Consider the following 22,509-nt stretch of genomic DNA (forward strand, 5'->3'; position numbering starts at 1 on the left):
AGATTGTTAATTTTTTTCTGGAGAAATTTACTTTACTATACTTCATTTCTGGATCTTTATCTACATATATTGTTAATGAATTGAGAAAGTTTTGGCCAAACGGAATGTGGTTCAAGGTTTCTTTTTAATTGGCCAGGAAATGGAGTTTACGAGTGGTGTTAGAAAATTATAGCAGTGGTTTGTTAATGTACTATTGTATGAAGTTGGGGAAAATTTAGATAATTTTTAACTTTATAGTTGATTTGGAAGAAGAAAAAGTTGCTTTCTTATTTGAAAGGTTATGATAAGATGAGTGTGAGGACACCTTAATGTTCAATATCTGCAATGACAGGCTTGTAAAAAATATGGATCCAATGTTGCATTTAGTACCTATAGGGATATAGATGTTAGTGGTGTATGCTTTGGCTTTGCCGCCCGATGCATCATTTTTCTACCTCGATGTGAGCATTTCTGTTTCAAAAAATTCGGCAAATTGCTAACTAAAATAATTTTATGTTTGTATTCACAATTGTGTATGCATCTAATTGAAGTTTTTAGTACATATTTGTTGCAAAAATGAGATGAGTATTGGCTGAAATATGAGAACTCTTGTAAATTATGTTGCTACGGTTGGAGCGTAGTTCTGTTATGATACCATGTACATTCATGACAAGTATTTCTTTTTCTTAGGATAACCTTGTAGTTTCATTAAACATATGGAAGGAAGAGCATCGGGTATTGCTACTTTGGTTGGTCCTAGTGGGAATATTTGGTATGTGGAGTTTGTATTGATTGGTGATGGATTATTGTTCAGTGATGGTTGGGAAGCATTTGTTAGCGATCACTTTCTTGAACAAGGAGATTTTTTAGTTTTCAGATGCGATGGAGATTTGCAGTTCACAGTACTAGTTTTTTTATCAGAGTATGTGCGAGAAGGAGGCCGCGCTTAAAGCTGAAAACCGTCGAGATATCAACAAAAATGGTGGTCGTGTGTTGAAAAAGAGAGACAGGGATATATCAGCTTTACCAGATAGCATAGTCGAAGGTGTTCCAAAAAGAGCAAGATGCTCTGAAATATTTTCTGAATGTGTGTACAAGATCCATTTAGACAGTACGAATATTTGTGATGATAATGGCGGCACATAAGAGGCTGGTCAAAATAGTAAATTGAATAATGCTGTAACTGTTGCTGTATCACCTTGTGCTGCAGTTCACAATGATCACTCGGGTAATAATTCCTAGCAATTCTTGTTAGATATTCACATGCATGTTTGCACTTTAGTATGTAGGGCAATGCTTTTGCAAGTGGCAAAGCTAGAGTGAGACCTAACTTTATATATTGTTATAAATTATGGTTTCACATCAGTACCTCATCGGGTATTAGATTCTCTCTGTGCAATACTTTTGGCTCTGTCACTGCTTGTTTTGACCAATCATCCAGTAAAAACAACTATTGTGATTTAATGCAGAACTGTTGTTTGACACTTGGTTTATTACTTGTCTAAACTAATTTAAGATGTCCAAGAGTTTTGAATGCAACTTGATATGTTAACAATGACATATTTGAACCAAAAAAATACTCGATTTCATAAAAGATATAGGCTAATCTTCTTTATGAACTTGTTAAACAGATCTATCTGTCAGCAATAGAAACACCAAGCTAAACACGCCATTATCACCATTGGAAGCAGAAAGAATAGCTCGATCATTTGCCTCATCTTTTCCCTACTTCGTAAAAGTCATGAAAAGGTTTAACATAAGTGGTCCTTATACTCTGGTGAGTCAATCTTTTTACCTCGAGCTTTGTCATACTTTATTTTGAACATAATGATTTGCCAATTATCTCATACTAAGTTTCATTTTGATTAAATTCTGTGTACATGTAAAATAGTAGGGTTTTTCTATATGTATTTTTATTGAACAATTGTTTTGTATTTACAATTTGTCCTTTCATCCATGTTTACCGTTGTCATCTAAATGCTTCTTGTTATTCCTTGCACAGAATATCCCTTACCAATTTGCAACGGAGCACCTTCCCAAATGCAAATTAAAGGTGTTGCTTCATAATCTAAATGGAGGATGTTGGACTGTTAATTCAATTCCCAACACAAAAGTGCAAACGTCACATACTTTCTGTGGAGGGTGGCTGAGTTTTGTTCGTGATAATGATATTGATATCGGGGATATATGCATCTTCGAGCTTGTGCGCAAGTTTGAGCTGCATGTTCGAATTCTCAGGGTTCGAAAGGAAGAAATTGGTAGTCACAATAGTGAGGCAGCTCGCGATGGGAGTATCCGTGGTTTTACAACATCACCTAAAATGTCTAGGTGTAAATCAAAGATCATAAGTATACCTTACGACAGAGGATCCGTTTTTGGCTCTCAATTGGATACTTGCCTCGTAGAATCAGGCGGCGAATCTGTCCTTTGAAAGCTGACTGATGTGCGTTCTGTTAAGATATTTGTTGTGCACCTTCCCAAGCACTGGATCACAATCCCATTTAAAATTCACGAATAATTGTAAATCTATTGTTGGCCTATTCTCCCATGCTTGAACTTTTGATAGGTGTAGTTTATGTCATTATCTTTTCTTTAAACCTTCATGGCCTTCTCTAAGTTTCATTTCCTGCATTTGAGCAGAGATTGGTAATAGCTTTGGCTCTGCTGACAGAAGGCGTTCGCACACCAAAGGGTGTATGTCAATGAAATATGCGCCAGGAGAAAAAGTAGCTGCTAAACACTTCGTATCTATTTTCCCTCATTTTGTCGGAGTAATGAAAAAGTTCAACGTCTGTTGTTCGTACTCTCTGGTGAGCATTCTTTTTTATTTTTATAGGTCAATTTTTGGCACAATCGTGTATCTAATTTGAATTTATAAATTATGATGTTGTTTAACTTCACTCATTTTTTTTCTTTTTTGTTTTCTAATGGTATAAAAGCAGACCGCGTTAATTTTAATCTTGATATTTACTATTAGGATTTGTTGAATTATTTCCCATATGTTCCTTGATTTGCTCTGATTTTCTATTTTCCCACCATAGAACTTGTTCTTCTGCAAACTGCCTTCTTCACTTGTCATTGCTCATTCACAAAAATTTCTTATTTTCATCATCTAGAAAATTCCATATCAGTTTTCGATGGAACACCTGCCAAACTTCAAAACAAAGATTGTTCTGCGTAACCTAAATGGACAATGCTGGACTGTGAATTTGATCCCCACTACAAGGGTTCAGACACTGCATACTTTTTGTGGAGAATGGATGGCCTTTGTTCATGATAACGATATCCAGGTTGTAGATATTTGCATTTTCGAGCTTACAGGAAAATGCGAAATGCGTGTACACGTATGTGGCATCAGGAAGAAGGGTTTAAACTACCGAAATGAAGCGAAGAATCATGCCAAGCCATCAGACGTGGAGGAAAGTTGACCATAACGTAGTTATGGTTCTCTTCCTTTACTGATTTGGTAAAATGATTCGCCGTTCCTGAGATATATCTGGATAGGAAATGAATGAATTGGAATGTTGGTTCGGCAGTCTCCCACGATCATCTAGCAGTGGATCCTTAGATTATCTACTGGACTTCATTTGAACAAGCAATGGGAGCAAGGATGATTACCAGAGGGTGACACTCGGCATATAAGTAAGAAGCAAGAAAGCACAATTTTTTAAATTTCGTTGATCTCTCGTAAATCTTGTTTTAGGTTATTTTTAGATGTTTTGAGTTTTTTCTGTATGTTTGTACTTGTCAGGTCCATTGAGCACTAGTATGCAATTTAGATATGAGATTTTTCATGGCTATATGTATCTATTTTCCTTTTTTCCAGCTCTTAAGTATTAAAATCTGCAACAAACCGGTGACTTATGGCTCATCTGGCCACAATAGCACAAGCTTTGAACGAGGTCTCGAATTTGAGATCCAATTATAACAAACTCGTCCCAAACTTTTAAAAAAATCTCTAGCCAAAAACACTTCATTTTAATGTAGACTAGTATTCAATTCGTGCGATGCACGGGATGATATTATTAAAAATTAATTATTATAAAAAACTAATAGATATTTAAATTGTAAAAAAATATATAATTATAAAAAAATAAAAATAAGAAACTATTTTTCGCTAATTTTGAAAAACTTTCTTAAATATAGTATAAAATTTGTAATATAGAAGAAAATTATCACATTAGCAAATGCGTAATAATTAAAATTTTGTATAAATAGGATACTAATGTTTTTTATTTCTCGATCTCGAAACAAATGGTGCTGAAAAGAGGAGATATTTCAGAATTCATTTTTGGATTACATAAATTTCGTAAGATAAATAGAATAAAATTGGTTTCCAGTATAATATGCAAACAGCGAGTGCTTTTGACAGAATTATATCATGCATTAACTATTTCAAATTATGGAAATCTTGAATTGCATGCATTGAGTGTCAAAAATTTCTGATTATTGAGGGTAATAGACATGTTTATTGATGATAATTTAATGTATATTTGAAACTCTTTTGAATATATATCTTTTACTTTTCTTGAGCTATACTTCCACAAAATAGCTTTTTTGGATTTTTTGGGGGGTGCAAACTGGGTCTCGGGAGGAGGTGGCAGGAAAGAAATTTTTAGTGGAAGTAGATTTTTTAATAGGAGAGGAGTCGAAGTGCAACAACATGGATTCATATTCCAAAAAACCATAGACATTGACTCCGGATATAGAAGAAATAAATGAAGAAATATTTTAAAGTAAAAAAAGACTTAAAACTTTCATGAAGGTGGTAGGAAAAAGTCATGTGACTAGAATTACTGCGAGTAGCAGGTAAGGAGTACGTCAGAATCACAGAGAAACAAGAGCAGAAACAAGAGCAGAATCTAGAGAATGCAAAAGTGGGAAATGGATGAAGGCGATTGATATTTATAGGTGTAGATGAATAATCTCATCTGTAGATCTTGGGATTAACGAGGGGACATGATGCGTCTCAGAAATTGAACAGGATAATCAAATAAGACGAAAAATCGAGTCAGGAATACGAAGCAACGCCCGTCAGAATTGTCTTTTCAACTGCTAAGGCTTACGTCATTCTTCCATCAGCCCTAGCTCGCCTAAAATTAGAAACATAGTTGTTCTCTTGCCCAAGCCTAATTTGACCACTCGGTACAACGAGTAATGCTCTAGCCCAACTGTTTTCGAGGGGAGTGGTGATACTTGGTAAAAGGCCCGGGTCATCTCTGGACTCGGGTAAAGAAAGAGAGACCGAGAGCCCAGTGCTGGTCCTGGAGACGACTGGGCGAGAGCCAAATTAGGTAAAGAAAAAATAACTTATTTAAACCTTCCCTGGACATACGTCAAACTAGGAAGTCGCTTGGGCTACTACATACATATAAAACCTCGGCTCCCAGCATAGCCCGAGGAGCGTAAGAGGACTAAGACAAATGGATTAGGGACCTTGTCCATGGATACTCAAGGTACCGGAATACCTTTTGTGTCCTCATGTCAGGACCAATGCCCGAGCATCTCGATACATCTACTGATTCTGGACCCACAGATACATGTCAACATGCCTCGAAATCATTAACATGTCAATCAGCACACGAGAGGGTGATGTGACAAGACTAGAAACAGTATGTGTTGTCAGTTATGACATTGTTAGGAGGCATGCCATGGGCAGCCGTCTGATCACTAAAAGTGACCGAACACTGAAAACAATGTCATTGTTATCTTTTTCCTATAAATACACAAGTTTTCTTGATCATTTGGGATAAATTCCCTTGACATTTTCACAAGCATTCACTATATACTCACTATATTTCACTTTCATTTCCTTTGTGTGAATACTTGACTGACTTGAGCGTCATAGTGGATTTGACGGAAATCCTTTCAGCGCCCCACTAACGTTCTTAGTTTTTTTAAGTATAACAGCCCAGCCCACTTGTGATATTGTCCGCTTTGGACCGGGACCTCATGGGTTTAAAACGCGTCACAACATGCGGCGTCCACATACACTGGCTCCGATACCAACTTTGGGGCATGTGCTCCGTATTAGAGTTTAATGACCAAACACTGATCATGACTAACATATGCAGAACAGACAAGATTCGATCACATAACCATAAAAAAAACATCGTAAAAGTAACAGTACAACTACACATGGCATCCCTGGCAAATGTCTGACTTGATGATATAACACACACACACACACACCAAAAAAGAGTCCAAACGAATCACTTAAGCAATATGAACAGTGGCCACCCGTGCCAGGAATGCAGCAACACGACATCAAGTCGCCGCTCATCCATGCACGTAGCATCGAGGGTCCAGTAGCGACCCAGTCAATCCTCATGCAGTCATCAAGAGTGTGCTAATCCTATTATTCGTTCCATTGATGAAATGTCAGGAGTGATTTAATCTTATCACTCACTCCATCAATGACTCGACATCTCAACAGATCAATAATGATAGCAATCAAATGAGTCAATGTACAAAATGTTATGCACTAATAGTTTATGACTAGTCGACAAATATTCCAAATATTCCTTTCAAAATAAACATATTTTTAAATGATTTTCAAAGGATACAAATAGGGATTATTTATCAACCTAAGCATATGAACTCAAAAAAAAAATGTGTGAATGCAATCACATTATTAATATAAGCATATAAGACACGCCAAAATTCATTACAAAATACTTAATATCATCTCACGTTATTATAGACGTCATAATGAAACATTTCATGCGTACCTCAACTGAACACTTAATTTACTACTGAAATTGCTTAAGAATTTTCCCGAAGAATCTGATCATGTGGCAAGTAATTCATTTCACATCAACTTCCATTTATTTTCCAATATTCATCAATTTAGCCTAAAATTCTAAAAATTCATAATTTAGGCTTTAATACTTCTAAAATTAATATAAGACAATTTTATAGCATTTAAACATCTAATTATTAAACACTGAAGATCGAAAACCCAATTAAATAAATCTGAATTTTCAAAATTATGCTCAAATAAATTTTGAAATTTTATTAATATCTCCAATAAGCTCAGATACAGCACCTACAATCAACAACATAAAACATATCAATTATAAAAACTCGAATGAACAGAAATACTCAATTTTCAAAACCCTAGAGTTCTAAATTTAACTTCCACAGTTCGAAATCTAACTCAAGGCTAATAGACCAAGCTCTATGAAGCCTAGAACAAAAGTTGTCCCACGAATTTCGACGAAAGCGGACGACAGCCTTTGACATGTTTTCCGGAAGTTCCGATCTTTCTTAGCAAAAGAGGTATCCATGAAAAGTTGACGTCGATGACTTCCCAAATATGTATTTAATTAAATTTTTGGGCAATCGGAGCGGCCACAATCGGCGGACAAAGCTTCGAAATTGGTTGAGGCTTTTGAAGACAATTGCAGTCGGGGAGAAAGAAAAGATTACGATAGATTTACTATTATTATTTTATTTATTTAACTTAATTAATCAAATGGGCGGTGCTTGGAAATTTGGGATGTGCTCTCACATTGTGTAGATCATAAAGATCAAGCTCCCTCTTCCCGGTCATTAGCACTCACAAAGAAAAAAAAAACATCATTTAACTCCGGTAAATTGGTCATCCAGTTCACCAAATTTACCAGGGTAGCATCACTTGTTCATATTGTGGAATATTTTATAAATGCAAGAGAACACAAGAAAAACAGCATAAATATTTAGTGGAATTAATATTATGAAATAACAGCACAAGATTATGATACATAAAATACTCATATCCTTATGTTGAGAAGATTTAAGATATCAATGCGAAATATTTTCTTAATTAATTTTCCATCAATTATACTCACTACCAAATTATTACCTTCCGATCTGTCCAAGAGATAAAGATTGGACGAACAAAGAGAAATGTTAATATTATATTATATTATTAATAAAGAAATCCTTATAATGTTTATTTTTTTACCCTTTAATTAAAAAAAAAACAATTTTTCTTTCCCAATATATCTTTTATCATAACTACTTATTTTAGTAAGAACGAAATATACAAAAGTAAAAAAACTTAACACGTAAGTTGACTTCAATAACTTATAAATTTTAGTATTAAGGGCACTTTATTTTTAATTTTCCGATTTTACGAGGAGTTGCAAACGAGCCATAAATAGAACAATCCAAACTTAAAATAAGATTACGTACATAAAGTCATGGTGACTTGTGCTTCATGACAATCGATAGAATATCTTCTGCAATGGTAACCATAGAATAAAAGTATGCACCGACTGCTGTCAATGGAGACTTGCGTGCTGGTGGTTCGGCAAAAGTATCCTCACAATTTCCCGGTCCACTTGCAGCAACAGTAAGCTGCCCATATGATTCGTCATAAGAATTCGACTCAAAAGCACGTATAGCATCTTTGAGACTTCCTACCGATGTATCGTATTCAATACTACATACGTTAAAGCATGATCTCACAAGTGGATCAGATGCTGTTTTGTTCAATTTAATGATGAGTTCTGAGATTTTGATTGACTTCACATCATAATAACAACAAGATCTTTCAAGTCGGCTTTGAGACCACGGGGATCGGATTTTAAAGAAGAAACACACAGACTATAATTATGTGTTTTCTCGCACACTTGCTGTATCAAAGCAACATTTTTGTTGCTAATTGCCATCGACATAACTTGGGTGAAAAAGAAAAGGATTAGGAAGACTTGTATGACAGGAGAAGACATTTCTGATCTCTACTCGTATATATAATATATATGTATATTTAGGTTATTTTCTTTGATACATGTCAAAGTTTGTATTATGGAGTATTTTATATAAGTAAGCGGACATTTAAAACACTAAATCTCGTGGAATTAATACTACAAAGATCTTGTATTAATCATAGAAAATATAGTGCATCTTATAAGGGATTGATATAAACCATTACTTTGAGCAAGATTCACGATACGGTATTCCCATTTTGTGAAATATTTTATTATAATTTCTAAATTCAAATTTGCCTACTTTATTATATATTTTGCCTTCTCTGATATTCCCAATATCAATTTATTATATTTGAATTAATTGGTGCAACAGATATAATTGGATGGACTGAGTGATGTTAAAGCCTAAAGGATCGGTTATATCATATTTGCAAACTGATTTCATATGCATCTTTAATTATAAATATTTTGACCAAATATATCGAGATGACGGCACATACACACATATCACAAAACAAATTCTATGGCTATATACATTGCTCGGTCGAAACAAAGTTCTCTTTCAACGTTACACTATAATCTATATCATAACAAGTCAGGGAAAAATGGAATTCCAGTGGATTTAATCCAATTTTCTCCATCAATGAAGTTCCTCACTATAAACATGGCGGCCTCAGCTCTGGAGTTGATAACGTGTGACCATTTGACTCTCTGGTGGGTACTTGCACCAGGTCCTCGGTTACTGTATTCGGCATTATATACTTTGTCCAAACTAACTCCTTCCCACTCCAACCAGCCCCTCGGATCGATTAGTTTGTCCAGAAAACTTTGCATTATCACCGTCGTAGAATAATTTTTCCACGGTCTGCCTAAAAATGTCTTCACGTTCAACTCCTTTAGCAAATCAGGCGTACCTGAAAAACTGCAATTTTGCATCACAATGCCAGACTCCTGATTTGGTGTCTCTTTGCCTTGTGCCGTGATGGTGTTTGATTTCCCGGCTGATGGCTTGCGTGCGTAGATGTTGCAGTTTTGAAAGACAATTTTTGCCCCATTACCGAATATAAAATCTACGGTGCCGTAAACTTCACAGTCTCGGTAAAACTGGGTGTGAGACTGGGGATTCAATGAATCTTGATATCCCAAAAATCGGCACCTGTAGAATGCTGTATGGTTGCCATAGTTGCTTAGAGCAACTGCCTGGAACATTTGTGGACCAGCAGTGTTTTCAAAAGTTATATCCATTGCAACGAATCCATTAGCATTGATTCCTGAAACACATCAACGAACCCAGTTAATTTGATAGAGTAATCGGTTTCCATGACTTTGATCAGTAGGGAAAAAATCCAACGCTATGAAACTACTTACGGACTGTTGCTGTATTCTTAGTTTTCAAGCCCATTCCGGCGCTTTTATTACCCGATATTTTGGTGACGTCCATTCCCTCACCTATGAAATACAAATTAATCTTTTCTTCGGTAATAATGATGTTTTCGTAGTAAACACCAGCTTTTATTTTTATAACCGTCCTTTGGAAACTTGTGTTCGGAGCTGCAGCCACAGCTTGAGTAACAGTGGTGAAATTTCCACGTCCATCTTTGGACACTATCAAAGTCAATTGTGCTACTGCTGTGTAAAGCAAATTCTTGATCTGCTGCATAATTGCTTCCTGTTAAGAAAATGTTGTATTTGACATAAATGATCATCCGGGCATAGAGCCCAAATTCTTCAACACATTCGAACAAATCGTACATTAATTGAGTCAATGGTCGTATGTATACAGAACGTAACATTCAGAGATGTATCATCTATGCATCTATCATTATTACATTTATAATTCTTGGGCAGACCGAGCATAGTATCCTCCATTTTGAATGAAAAAAACAATTATAAACTATATCGTCGTCCCAAATCCTTCGTCCACCCCAGTTTTTATGAAGTAGAAAAATAGTAAAGCAGACACATTCCATGCATTTGGTTTTCGTAAATCATGCATAATGCACATACGTTAATGTTTGGATGAATAGACAGTAAAAACTTAAAAACTCGAACAAAAATTCCGGATGCTCCCACACATTAACTAAGGAAATTTCTAACCTGGCGACAGACGTAAAAATAAAACTATGTCAAAGGATGAAACTGATAATTTTCTCCTCAAAAACAAGATAAAATGTGAAGTTTAACAAGGAACAACACAAATAATCATTGACCTTTCGATTGAGAGTTTTCTTTTAACGTGTTCTTACTCTTAGATAGAACTCCAGTGTCCGAGCCTGATCTGTACGTTGGTCTAACCGCAATTCAAGTTGCTCACACAGGCTACACGGCTCAACTTGCTTTCACTAAACTAAGCATATAATGCCACATGAACTAATGAATTGATCTATACATTTATAAAAAAAAAATTGCCAATGAGGTGATCAATGTCGTATTCCATTAGTTTAGCTAGTTTTCCTTAAGTTGAATAAAAGTTAAATTGATCGAAAAAATCCATTTATTGTTGAATTTGAAGAATATAATGCACATGTATTCCGTAGTTTTCCAGTGCTATGCGTGCTCCAATTGCTAAGGTGGAGATAATGGATTATTGACAACAATAGACTATATATATATGGTATAGATGTAAATTAAGCCAGACATCTTAAAAAGAAAAGAGACTAGCAGAATAGTCTTTTTGCATTTTTAAGTTATTAATTTGTAAAATTAGTAAACAAGATTTTTTTTGCAAAAAAGAAAATAATTGCTATCTGAAAATTATAGATAAAGTAGCCATTTTTATGTCAATTATTTATTGCCCTCAATTCCTTTCTTTGAGAATAGATTTGAAATTATAATCTTATTAAATCTTATTTGAATGGACATGATTTTCAAGATAGATATGGACAAAATACATTTTAAAATTCATGAATATATATATATATATATATATATATATATATATATATATATATATATATATATATATATATATATAAACACTCATACACAGTCGAGTTACTAAAATATTTGTAAGTATGTGTTTTATCCGCGGAAAATATACATGTATCTACATAAAATATATAGCAAAAACTTGTGTGAGACGGTCTCACGGGTCATATTTTGTGAAACTGATATCTTATTTGGGTCATCAATAAAAAAATATTACTTTTTATGCTAAAAGTATTACTTTTTATTGTGAATATCAGTAGGGTTGACCCGTCTCATAGATAAATATTCGTGAAACCGTCTCACAAGAGATCTACCAAAAATATATATATACATGTATTGTGATATTAAGATATTTTTTGTTGATGGCTATTTATTAACGTATGAGTAATGTATTATTGTTGCCAAATTAAAACCTGATATTTCAAGGGTTCATTATTGCATCAACATCGAATTATTTATTGCCTTCATTTCCTATTTCTCTGTAAAATAAATTGTAACAAATCGAACAATGAAACAGAAATATCTCAAATTTATATATTTTTGGGTAAAAACGTTAGTTCAAACATTTTTTTTTTGAAACCAAATTGCGTTGCTAGTAGAGATCATATCATTTTATTAATCAAACAATCAAACATTTTGACTTTAGAATAATAAAAATATAATATTTTTCCCATAAAAAATATTATATAAGTTTTAGCCTACTTGATTTTAATGAAATTATGGTTATGCCACTGGCACACACATGAAGCTTGGTTTCGAGCTAATTAATATGGGTTTTGTTTGATAAAATTCATGAATTAAAATCTGTAAACAGCTTGATGCATGGTCGAACTTGCTTGTTTACATGTTTAATTTAATTAATTCACTAGTATTATACTCCTGGATGGATTGACAATTATTTTATGTAATTAACTATTAAAATTAGTATGAGGATATGTTTCACTTTGTCCATGTTGGGACGTTTTACTTAGTGGCACATTTACGGTATGTATATAATTATTTATTTACATTTTAAAAATGTATTGTATTTTAATTAAATATCAAAATGTAACAATAAGTCATATATTTTACAAAAATAATACTCCAAATAAAACAACATTATGAGGTTCTTGTAGTGACTATTTTTGGTGTTGCACATGTCAAATTACAAAAATACGCTATTTTTTACTGAACGAAAATATTATAAAATAGTTAAACATTGTCATTATGTAAATTTACTTTACCCCGAAAATGGCTAAACGAGTGGCTATTTCAGTGCACATCAGCAATTGAACTAAAATAGACGATAATTAAAAATTTGTGTATTAAAACGAAACTTTAAAAACCTAGTTGATCAAAACTCAAAATTGAACAAGTGAGTGGATCAAAACTATTTTCCCATAAATTTTCCGTTGAAATGCATATTGTTAGGAACGTTGTTCGACAGATTCAAATGTATATAATAATATTAGTATAAGATGTAAATTTGTGTTTTATCAGAATTAAGTGTTGTGCCAAATGTTACAACATTTGAGACAACATGCAACGGAACATTAAAGTTTGTAACACAAATTCACTTTAAATAAACAGATGGACAAGATTCCTCAGGGCAAAAATTAATCACTAGAAAACGAAACGTCTACACAAAAATCAATCACTAGTGATCAAGACTAAAATCAATTTCCTCAACACGTTGAGAAAATTAAAACTTTCTAAAAACAAATAATCAGAATAAAACTTATTCAAGAAAGCAACAAAAATGTGTGCGAAAAACTAAATCAGCAAAACGATCTCCAGCCAACTTCGTCACGAATGTTGTCTGCAGATGTCTCCAACATTCAAGGCAACACGCGATTTCTGCGCTCTTTAAAACAACACGTCCATTGATGAAATATTTCTCTGAAATCTATGACGTGCACAAGTGCGTGTATATTTGATCGAGAGAAGAGAGTATATGATTGATCTTCGGTCGCCTGCCTTGACTATCCTCCTCTTCTCTTATTTATCAAATTCCTTGCTATCAAATCTATAAGATAAAAAAGGTTTAAAATTTGATTAGTAAATCAACTCCACTTTTAAACATCATACCATATCATGATAAAACTTATCATATTTATCTCATTATCTAGAAAGGCAAAATCTCAATAAATATTTTACACAATCAACTCAACAAGGAAAAATTATATTATGAAAATATTTAAGATAAGAAATTATATCACTTAAATAAAGAAAATAATATTTCTCTTGAATCTCCCCCCTTTTTGCCTTTCTGGATAAAATGATATCAAACACATATATCCTTGAATGCTCTCGAAATCTCCCCCTGAGTTAGAGAAATTTCTCCCCCTGAATAAGATAATGTTAGCACGGGTGTTGTTAGTTTTGTTGGCAACACTTGAGACAACACCTGCATCATTTCATTAACATTTCATTAAGCAAATACATCAGGCACAGAAAAAACTTAAATCCTATTCAAACTGATGATTGATAGAGTAGAATAATAAACATAAAAAAACATCAACCCTCAACCAAAACACTTAATTCCCATTATCCCCTTCATCAGAAGCATCTTCCTCTTCAGGTTCCTTGGTCCCAGATGGACCAGCTTAAGAAGGTGTTTGATTAGTTGTACCATCTCCCCTTTTTTGTCCTGGAAAGATATCTATCTCCAAAAATAGCCTGTGGTTGGCCACAAGAGCCTTATAGTTTGCAATGTCTGTCTTAGCCTGGAAGATCTTGGTAAGGGCATGATCAATTTGAGCTTGAATTTCAGACACAGTGAACTTCACAAATCCATCAGCCGGTGGAGTAGAGGTGGAGCTTTTAGGAAGTCCAGAAACAGGTGTTGCTATGGGAGACTCAGTCCAGGGAAGGTCAATCTTTCGATTGCCTTTGAAGAAAGCAGGTGCAATCTTGAATGGTTCACCAATGTCTGACAGTTGCTCATCTATATCCCTAATAAAACCTTGTGAGATCAGCAGTCCATATATCAGACTTGGGAATGGGAGCTTCGACGCTTTGAGTCCACCATCAGCATACTGCAGCACTATGTTGAACACAAGCTTCCCAAAGTTAAAGACCCCATTTGTTCAAATGGAGTATAGCACTAATGCTTGGTGTCGAGTGATAACGGTGGTATTTGTGGATGGTTTCCAGTTGCGGAAAGCCAGCTTATGAAGCACTGAGTAAAAAGAGGTAAGATTTGCAGCCGACTAGCGCTGGATGTGTTGGGAAATGCGTAAGACCCCCAATAAGGGTAGAGGTGACCTCATGGATATCAAGAGGGAGTCCATCTTCGGCATCAGTTGGTGTATTGTAATGCAGATTGATCAAAACAGGGTTAAAATCAAAAATTAAATTACGAATAAATACCTTCCCATATTTGTCTGCCCTTTCATCACCGACTCCTGGTGATTGATTTGCGTAAAATTCCAGAACTGGTTTCCGGCAGTAAGGTGTGACAGCAGAGACTGTGGAGTAGAGACAGCAGTTCGTGAGAAATGCGATCAGATTGTGTCTGCCAAAGGCATCCACATCGACGTTCTTTGCTTCAAGGAAGTCGCGATGCGCATAAAGGTGCCACTGAGCAACTGCGTGCTCAGTGTAGAATTTGGTAAAGAAGACAGTGTCCAAATCGTAGTCACTGAGGTCCGTGTTGTCCTCCATGTGGGTAACATCTTGTTCAACAAACTCATGTTCTCCAGAAATGTTATCTTCTTCTGCAAGCTCGTTCGTAGAACTGCTCGAATCTTGAGAAAAAACAGAAACAGACGGAGTTTCAGCCTTTTGATTATTCAAATTGGCCATAAACTGGGCCAACGTGATTTCCTCCTCTCTGGATGGTGAGGGCTTTGGCGAAGGAACATGAGATCCATCCTTATCAGATTCAGTGGCTTCGCTGAAGGAAATACTAATGTCCTTAGGCGGAGAGGTAGTCTTCTTGCGGGCCACAAACTCATAGTCACCATCAACCGAGTCGTCCCCAGAAGTGTTATCAGGGTCAGCAAAAGAAGGAACATTTGAGGGTTCCCCTTTATGACGGGATCTCTTGTTTATGGTGAGGTCCGGGTTGTATCCTCTCATTCTTTTGGATCGTCGTTTTGGAGCAGAAGGTGGGACCGCACGTCTGTAGGCATCATAATCCCAGGGAGGGTTGTCAATATCAAATGCATTTCCGGGTTCCCCTGGGAGAATGGCTTCCAGTGGTTCGGGTTGATCATCCGCCGATATCAAAGTCATGGATGGCTCAACAGGAGGTGATTCGGTGGTGATTGTCTCAGATGTTGCGTCAGTAGGAGCAACATCTTCCCTCTCACTCCGAATATCATGAGGATCGAAACACTTGCCTGCCATTAAAATTAATATCGAGTGAGGGAGAATTGGTGAAGAATTTCAGAAAAAAATTGAAATCACTTAGGATTAACTTTCGAGAATTTTCATAGGAGTAACAATGACGATATTGCAAATAAAGCAGGTGAAGGAGGATGAATTAACAGCTAAATAGCCCAATTATCACAAAGGTAAAAAAAAATCAAAATCTGCTCAGACACAACCTACAATTCCAATGGTAAAAAAATTTAGCCGTTATCACTCTATAGCAACTTCTGAGATAATTATGATCAAGATCATTTCAAAAACATTTCCAGGTTTGAAACCCACACCGAGTTAACACCACTGAACCATCAAAAGTCACAAATATTGAATTTCTAGCAAAGTTTGGATTTTCGCCATATTTTCTCTGTTGAAATACGTATACCCTCTTGACACAACAATATTCACAATGTTATGTTTATGCATGACCTATTTATGCCTAATAACAGAATGTAACAGAAATAGAAACATGAAAACAAATATGAGATATGTTCACAAATGAAGTGTTGTCGCAAATGTTGGCAACATCTTCTGACAACACGTCCAATTTCAAAAATTATTTCGATTTTTCTGCACACTTAGAGACTTATCAACTTTCTGATTATAGAAGTGGTACCTCCCACACTAGAAGAACGGTCTTCTTTAGGACTCCTCTAGGTAGCTTTTCCCAACTTCTTATGTTTTTTTTTTCTGTATTAAACTCAGAAGAAGTAGCTCTCACTCTAAAAGCACAGTTTTCATTGGACTCTTTTAGGTAATTTTTTTCCAATCTTTTCTTCTGATACAGAGCATATGAAGTATGCAAAATTGATTTGTCTTTTTTACTTCATCTTTTCAAGTCACTTTTCGTATGGGACAATGTCACGGAGTACATGATCATCCTTCAACTACTTTGTGATTTAATCAGATTATTAAGCATATCCAAGTGTGTTAAGATTAGATAGAACAAGAAATTGTAGGTGCACCAGAAGATTATGCAGCATTATTCCAACACATCATATAACACAGTATGTAAGCAAATGCACTATGTCTAAGTCCTAGAAATGCACATGCATGTTAGGTGTTGTCTGAGATGTTGTAACATCTTAGACAACATCTATGTATGTTTAGATAGAACACATGCTGAGAGATTTCCTAAGGTTGGAGAATCTCTCAAAATCTAATGCTTTCGTGAATATGTCAGCCAGTTGGTTATTTGTACCAACAAATTCAATTTGAATCAATCATTTCTCTATTAAATCTTGAATAAAGTGATGTCTAATGTCAATGTGTTTAGTTCGAGAGTGTTGTACTTGATTTTTTGAAATGTTGATTGCATTAGAATTATCACAGTATACAAAATTTTAGATTGTGTTAGTATAAGACAATGACATGATGCTTATCGTGGATAGAGAAGATGGTTGTTGTATGGCAGCAAGTGCATCTGATTCCACGGCTCACTTGGGCCAACCAAGTTGTATTGCCTTCAAAATTCCTTCCCTTACTGCTGTCAGTTCGGCAATATGAGGAGTGAATCGACCTGGAAAACAATGTCATATTTCAAAAAGAACATGTCCATTGCTATTACATCCTACCAAACCAACAATAAAAATATCCAAGGAAGCATTCGCAGCAGCATCCTATTTGTTCTCGTTTGAAAAAACAATTTTGCATCTCTCAAAACATAAGTAAATACGAATATACGATCACTTGTTCTCTCCTTTTTTTTCCTTTAATTTTTCTTTCATTTTCATATTTCCAAACATCGTTATTAAATTCTTTATTATCACATTATATTTTAATCATTCCGATGATGGCCGCAGGGATGTTTTTATTTTTCCAAAACAAGACGTGCATCCCAAATATTTCTCCGTTTTACTCCCGGCTTTAGTATTCGTTCTAGCACATAGCCAGGAAAAAAAAAACTTAAATGATCTGGCTTAGTTTTCTGCCAGATAAAATGTGTGTGGATATATTGTCGTGGTGAGAAACACAAGCTTCAGATCAATGCACAATACTCTTTTCTGACCACTCAAAATTTCTAATGATTGACAACTACAAAGATAAGGTTTTGAATAAAGAGAACTACTCGAGAAGACGCAGAGTATTGCCTCGAAATTCTACAACAGCCACCTAAAATTGGTGAACTAGAACGTTGCTTCAATGCAGAAAGACGCCGCTAAACCATTTGCTCTTCATGTCATCGCGATCTTGTAGCTAGATCTCTGGCAGGCAACAAACAGCTGCCAGCTGATGAAAGCCATTATCAAAGAAATGAACAGCTCGAATCCCACTACCTTGGGGAAGTGCCATCCCAGGCATCGTCTCAGATAGCTGCAAACACATGGATAAACACATAAAACACAGTAATGTAGAGATGTGCATGGTATTTGATAAGAGATATTTTGAAGGAGGGATTCTGAAACTGAATAGATAAAAGTTTAACTTCATGCGTTGCAGACAAATGCACCTCGTGATTGATGGCATTGTGGCAACAATCCCTGCACATGTGTATATGACAGGAATCAAAGGCTTGGGCTTGTTTTTCCTAAGCCATATTAAAGAGCATAATGCTGCAAGTGATATACTCAATACCTGGAATATCGTGGAATTATATGAAAATATCAGAACATACGAAACAAAGCTGAATTCATTAAATTTATGAGGAAAAAGTGATATTTGGTATAATACGAGAGGAACAATTAAGTACCAGATTGGCATTAGCTTCAAGACCCTGCAAAACGTAGTCCCAGGTAAATTCTAAGCCTCTGGCACCAACCCAAAGAGGTGCCAACCTATGCAGGACAGAGTCGGCAAAGGCCCAACCTGCCAAAATCGAAATAGATTATAATGCCAACAAAAAAAAACATTTAGTAAACCAATGATGCAAGATGAAACATTTTAAACCTGTCACAACTGGCCATTCTTTTTGATTGTCTGTAGGGGCCAGATGAACGGTTGTTAATTTAACATATAAGACACCCTGAAATGAATGATTTGATTTTATATGATTTCAATTTCACAAGTGCGGGAGAAGTTTTACTTTTTACGTCAAGTATAATATTGTTCTGCACTCAATCACTTTACCCTCCAATATAACTGAACTATAACTGAGAAAATGGAAACATTACCGCTCAACCTTAAAGCTGAGGCATTGAAAAGAAAATATGTTTTCTACCCAATATTAGAAAAATAGTGATGAGCATATACGTACTTACCAAGTCCAACAGCTTGGAATTTGTGATTTTGAGATATATTTCTGTGAGTCAGCCGTGTTAAAGCAAAATAAAGTCCGGCAACATCTATGAACCCGATCATAGCTTTCATCAGTTCCTGAGATAGAGAACGAGAGAGACGAAAAAGAAATTAAAGACTTAGCATTAGAAAGGCTTTTTTAATGAAGTGCGACCAATTATCATTATTCATAGTCTCCTACCAAGTACCAGGAACAATACCTTTCAAATAATTTTAAATCTCCTCCCATCATCGAAAGTGAAATCGCAGAAGATTGAAGGGAGAAAACACATAATATATATATAAGGTTGTTTATCAGAACTTTCTCAAAGCATCAATTCAGCCATTTCCCATGTTAAAATTTGACGCACAAAATTACAAATCAAAAGAATGATAAATGTCTCATCTTTAAAATGTACTCACTGTGGCAAGGCAACATTTAAGCAACATTTTTAGGAATTAATGGAATTGTAAAAATTAACATTTTACAACAAATTGATGTGTCTTCATGGACATGGAGACCATTGTGGAGTGTTAGATTTTTTTAGAATAAGAATACAAATATTTGACAGTGTTTTGACTTGCAGATATATGATAGCAGAAGTTCGCAACACGCACGCAAAGAATAGAGATAGATAGGAGAAGAGAAAAATGTCAACATATGGAAAAAGGATACCTGATATGGGTCAAAATTGTCACTTTCAGATACCTTGAGAAATGTGGCAAGACAAACAAGCTGCAAAATAAAATACATGAATAAGAACGCCTGAAAACGAAGAGGAAAATCAAATGGGATTGCATTAAAAGAGCTCAACCAAAACGACCAACCTTAACCAATGTAGTTATGAGATAAACAACAGCTGCTTTAATTGAAGTGCCAATTGTATCATACTCAGATCTGAGAAAGAAAATTATTCAATACAATAATCAGGACTGACCAGCCCTCACCGCCAAAAACTATGGCTAGTGGGATCATTGCAACTCAATGTTCAAAGTCGTAGAGCAACTAAAACATTACATTTTGATAATGTGCTACATGGACAATTATTTTCCCCTCACAACCCCCTTTCCGTTAACATATTCAATTCAACAATCATTAACACATGTTTAACATATGCAAATCTTAAAAACCCTGAAAATTCCTGTAGGTTACGCTTGGATTAATGACTTAAAATAATTTCAAACTCCGTGACTTGTTTAGATGGACTAAATCCAAGTGATCAATATCAAGTTAAGCCCTTTTTATAGCAATTGTAACGTAATTCAATACACCTAAAACAAGTGACATTTAAAATACATTCTTCAAATCCTTCTCCAAATCAAATACTTCCTTCCAAATACAACCTCAATGAATGTAATATAACACAGGGAATAGAATAAACTCAGTAAGAATGAACTTGCGTTGAAATGGCAAGGGAAATCAACCCAGTAAGAAAAAATATATAGTAACATACACAAATTCAGAAACCTATATTTTGAACTCAAAGATCAAACTAAAAGCAGTTATTTTCGCAGCTAAATCGAAGTCTGAACATAACTCTGATTACGAAAAAAGATCACATTCATAAACTATTATGCTGAACATAACAATCACTCATATAGATCGAAACCCACCTATCAGTGTTGATCACACTGAATATAAAACAATAAAAAGCAAAATTGCATCAAGTAACTCAAAGCCATTGAGATAACAACAAAAATCCCGTTTTCACAACAAAGAGATCTGACTAAGGTTACTGTAAAAAGATTAGCTTACAAGGGGGTGGCGGAGTAGTAAACGGCGTGAGGTCCGAACGTCAGAATTGCACAGTTGAAGAAGTGAAAAATCGTCATATTTTCTGCCACCGTTAACGTGGGAGAGGAGTAGATCCAACGCAGATTCTTGACAAAAGGAGTCGTTGCAGGATGGTCGGGCTTCAGGGATCTATTGAGGGCTGGAAAATTCTTAGGCCCAAACCAAATAACCAAGCCCAGTGTAGTATTTGGTCCATATGCCTAAACAAAATCGGGCTACTTCGGCATAACCCCATCCACAACCCCATTTTGTTAGGCTGCATATATATTACTTGATTTTAAATTTTAATCATTATTGATGACCAACGAAATCATAATTAATTTGACTTTTTATCGTGTAAATTATGTTATGTTTTGACTTTTAATCTTTTTTTTTGATAGAGTACTGAAATAGTACTGGGCATGTCAATGTTTCACATATCGTATCAGTATTTTCATGTATCATGACAACATTCTGGCTAAAACATAAAATAATTTATATGACTGGAAGTCAAATTTGAATAATTACATAACTAAAATACAAAATAGACAGACTTAAGTGAATATTTTCCCATACATAAAAAGTCAATATAATTAAAAGATATATTTATAATATAAATTGTCATATAGCACATCATATGTCAATGACCACAATTTATATATGAGTCGTGTGAGACGATCTCACGGGTCGTATTTTGTGATAAAGATCTCTTATTTGGGTCATCCATGAAAAATTATTACTTTTTATTGTGAATATCGGTAGATTTGACCCGTCTAGGGGTGTCAAAATGTGACACGACCAGTCAACCCGACACGACCCAACACGAAAAAAATCAGGTTCGGGTTGGGTTGATTCGGGTTCGTGCCATGTTAGGCGGGTTTCGGGTTGAGTCGGGTTAGGTCGCGGGTTGACCCACGAACTTTTTTTTTGAAAATATTACCTATATTTTTATATATTGTATGCTTGAACTAAATTTATTGTATATTTATATGATACATTTTCATCATTTAACATTTATTTTGCATATTTTTTTTAACAATTTTTTATTTGATTTAGTAATATACTTTTAATTTTCTACGATTAAACTTTCAAATTTAAATCGGAAATTTTGTTATTATGTGTTTAAATTAAAATATTATTATTATTTTTTATTTTTTTGAATTTTTTTCATTAATTTTTTTTAAAAAAATTTTAAAATAAATAAATAAAATTCGGGTTAGGCGGGTTAGACGGGTTGAGTCGGGTTATACGAGTTCGTGTTGCTTCGGGTTCGGGTTGAGTTCGGGTTGAAAAAAAAATAAAAAAAATTTCGCGGGTTGACCCGAAACCCGACCCAACCCACCCGTTTGACACCCCTAGACCCGTCTCACAGATAAAATTTTGTGAGACCGTTTCACAAGAGACCTACTCTTATCTATAATATGATTTATCAAAAAACCTCTCTCTTTCTTTTTCTTTTTTTTAATAAAAAAATAAATAATTTATATGGAGGTAGAATTTAAATTTAAATTTATAAGTCACATTCAAATTAATGAGTTGAAGGGTAAGTATCATTTTAAAATATTAATT

The 22,509-nt window shown here is 34.8% G+C and overlaps 4 protein-coding genes across 5 annotated transcripts; 1 reads left to right on the forward strand and 3 right to left on the reverse strand.

The window, feature by feature from the left end:
• The first annotated feature begins 1,066 nt into the window (after positions 1 to 1,066).
• LOC142551550 (B3 domain-containing protein Os03g0620400) lies at positions 1,067 to 3,778 on the forward strand. 2 transcript variants are annotated; one of them, XR_012821582.1, is made up of 5 exons: positions 1,067 to 1,207; positions 1,611 to 1,756; positions 1,982 to 2,422; positions 2,620 to 2,789; positions 3,096 to 3,778. XR_012821582.1 is itself a non-coding variant. In XM_075660839.1 (4 exons), the coding sequence occupies exons 1-4, from the start codon at positions 1,721 to 1,723 to the stop codon at positions 3,405 to 3,407; spliced, it is 927 nt and encodes a 308-aa protein (XP_075516954.1). In that variant the 5' UTR covers positions 1,625 to 1,720; the 3' UTR covers positions 3,408 to 3,778. The 2 variants fall into 2 exon arrangements, 1 of the variants encoding a protein (XP_075516954.1); XM_075660839.1 differs by lacking the exon at positions 1,067 to 1,207 and having other exon boundaries at positions 1,625 to 1,756; positions 1,982 to 2,390.
• Positions 3,779 to 8,163: 4,385 nt separating this feature from the next.
• LOC142550729 (pectinesterase inhibitor-like) lies at positions 8,164 to 8,636 on the reverse strand. The gene is made up of 2 exons (XM_075659803.1): positions 8,497 to 8,636; positions 8,164 to 8,407 (listed from the first exon to the last, which is right to left on the reverse strand). Exons 1-2 carry the CDS (start codon positions 8,634 to 8,636, stop codon positions 8,164 to 8,166), a joined length of 384 nt encoding a protein of 127 aa, XP_075515918.1.
• A 536-nt stretch (positions 8,637 to 9,172) lies between these two features.
• Positions 9,173 to 10,987, reverse strand: LOC142550922 (pectinesterase 2-like). Its single transcript, XM_075659968.1, has 3 exons — positions 10,922 to 10,987; positions 10,044 to 10,344; positions 9,173 to 9,946 (listed from the first exon to the last, which is right to left on the reverse strand). The coding sequence occupies exons 2-3, from the start codon at positions 10,333 to 10,335 to the stop codon at positions 9,261 to 9,263; spliced, it is 978 nt and encodes a 325-aa protein (XP_075516083.1). The 5' UTR covers positions 10,336 to 10,344; positions 10,922 to 10,987; the 3' UTR covers positions 9,173 to 9,260.
• Positions 10,988 to 17,930: 6,943 nt separating this feature from the next.
• LOC142551552 (uncharacterized) lies at positions 17,931 to 21,084 on the reverse strand. Its single transcript, XM_075660840.1, has 7 exons — positions 20,923 to 21,084; positions 19,995 to 20,064; positions 19,843 to 19,902; positions 19,151 to 19,265; positions 18,643 to 18,758; positions 18,403 to 18,527; positions 17,931 to 18,266 (listed from the first exon to the last, which is right to left on the reverse strand). The coding sequence occupies exons 1-7, from the start codon at positions 20,997 to 20,999 to the stop codon at positions 18,128 to 18,130; spliced, it is 702 nt and encodes a 233-aa protein (XP_075516955.1). The 5' UTR covers positions 21,000 to 21,084; the 3' UTR covers positions 17,931 to 18,127.
• Between the last annotated feature and the right edge of the window lie 1,425 nt (positions 21,085 to 22,509).

Source organism: Primulina tabacum, chromosome 7 (genome assembly GCF_025594145.1).
Source record: "Primulina tabacum isolate GXHZ01 chromosome 7, ASM2559414v2, whole genome shotgun sequence".
NCBI classification, from domain to species: Eukaryota; Viridiplantae; Streptophyta; class Magnoliopsida; order Lamiales; family Gesneriaceae; genus Primulina; species Primulina tabacum.

Coding starts and splice junctions, on each gene's coding strand:
- LOC142550729 (XM_075659803.1), bottom strand. CDS start 8,636: ATGGCAATTAGCAACAAAAATGTTGCTTTGATACAGCAAGTGTGCGAG. Junction 8,408..8,496: donor GATCTTGTTGTTATTATGAT/GTGAAGTCAATC, acceptor TAACGTATGTAG/TATTGAATACGATACATCGG.
- LOC142551550 (XM_075660839.1), top strand. CDS start 1,721: ATGAAAAGGTTTAACATAAGTGGTCCTTATACTCTG. Junction 2,391..2,619: donor TACTTGCCTCGTAGAATCAG/GCGGCGAATCTG, acceptor GCATTTGAGCAG/AGATTGGTAATAGCTTTGGC. Junction 2,790..3,095: donor TCTGTTGTTCGTACTCTCTG/GTGAGCATTCTT, acceptor TTCATCATCTAG/AAAATTCCATATCAGTTTTC.
- LOC142550922 (XM_075659968.1), bottom strand. CDS start 10,335: ATGCAGCAGATCAAGAATTTGCTTTACACAGCAGTAGCACAATTGACT. Junction 9,947..10,043: donor TAAGAATACAGCAACAGTCC/GTAAGTAGTTTC, acceptor GATGTGTTTCAG/GAATCAATGCTAATGGATTC.
- LOC142551552 (XM_075660840.1), bottom strand. CDS start 20,999: ATGACGATTTTTCACTTCTTCAACTGTGCAATTCTGACGTTCGGACCT. Junction 20,065..20,922: donor TACTACTCCGCCACCCCCTT/GTAAGCTAATCT, acceptor TTTCTTTCTCAG/ATCTGAGTATGATACAATTG. Junction 18,759..19,150: donor ATTCCAAGCTGTTGGACTTG/GTAAGTACGTAT, acceptor CGATTTTGGCAG/GTTGGGCCTTTGCCGACTCT.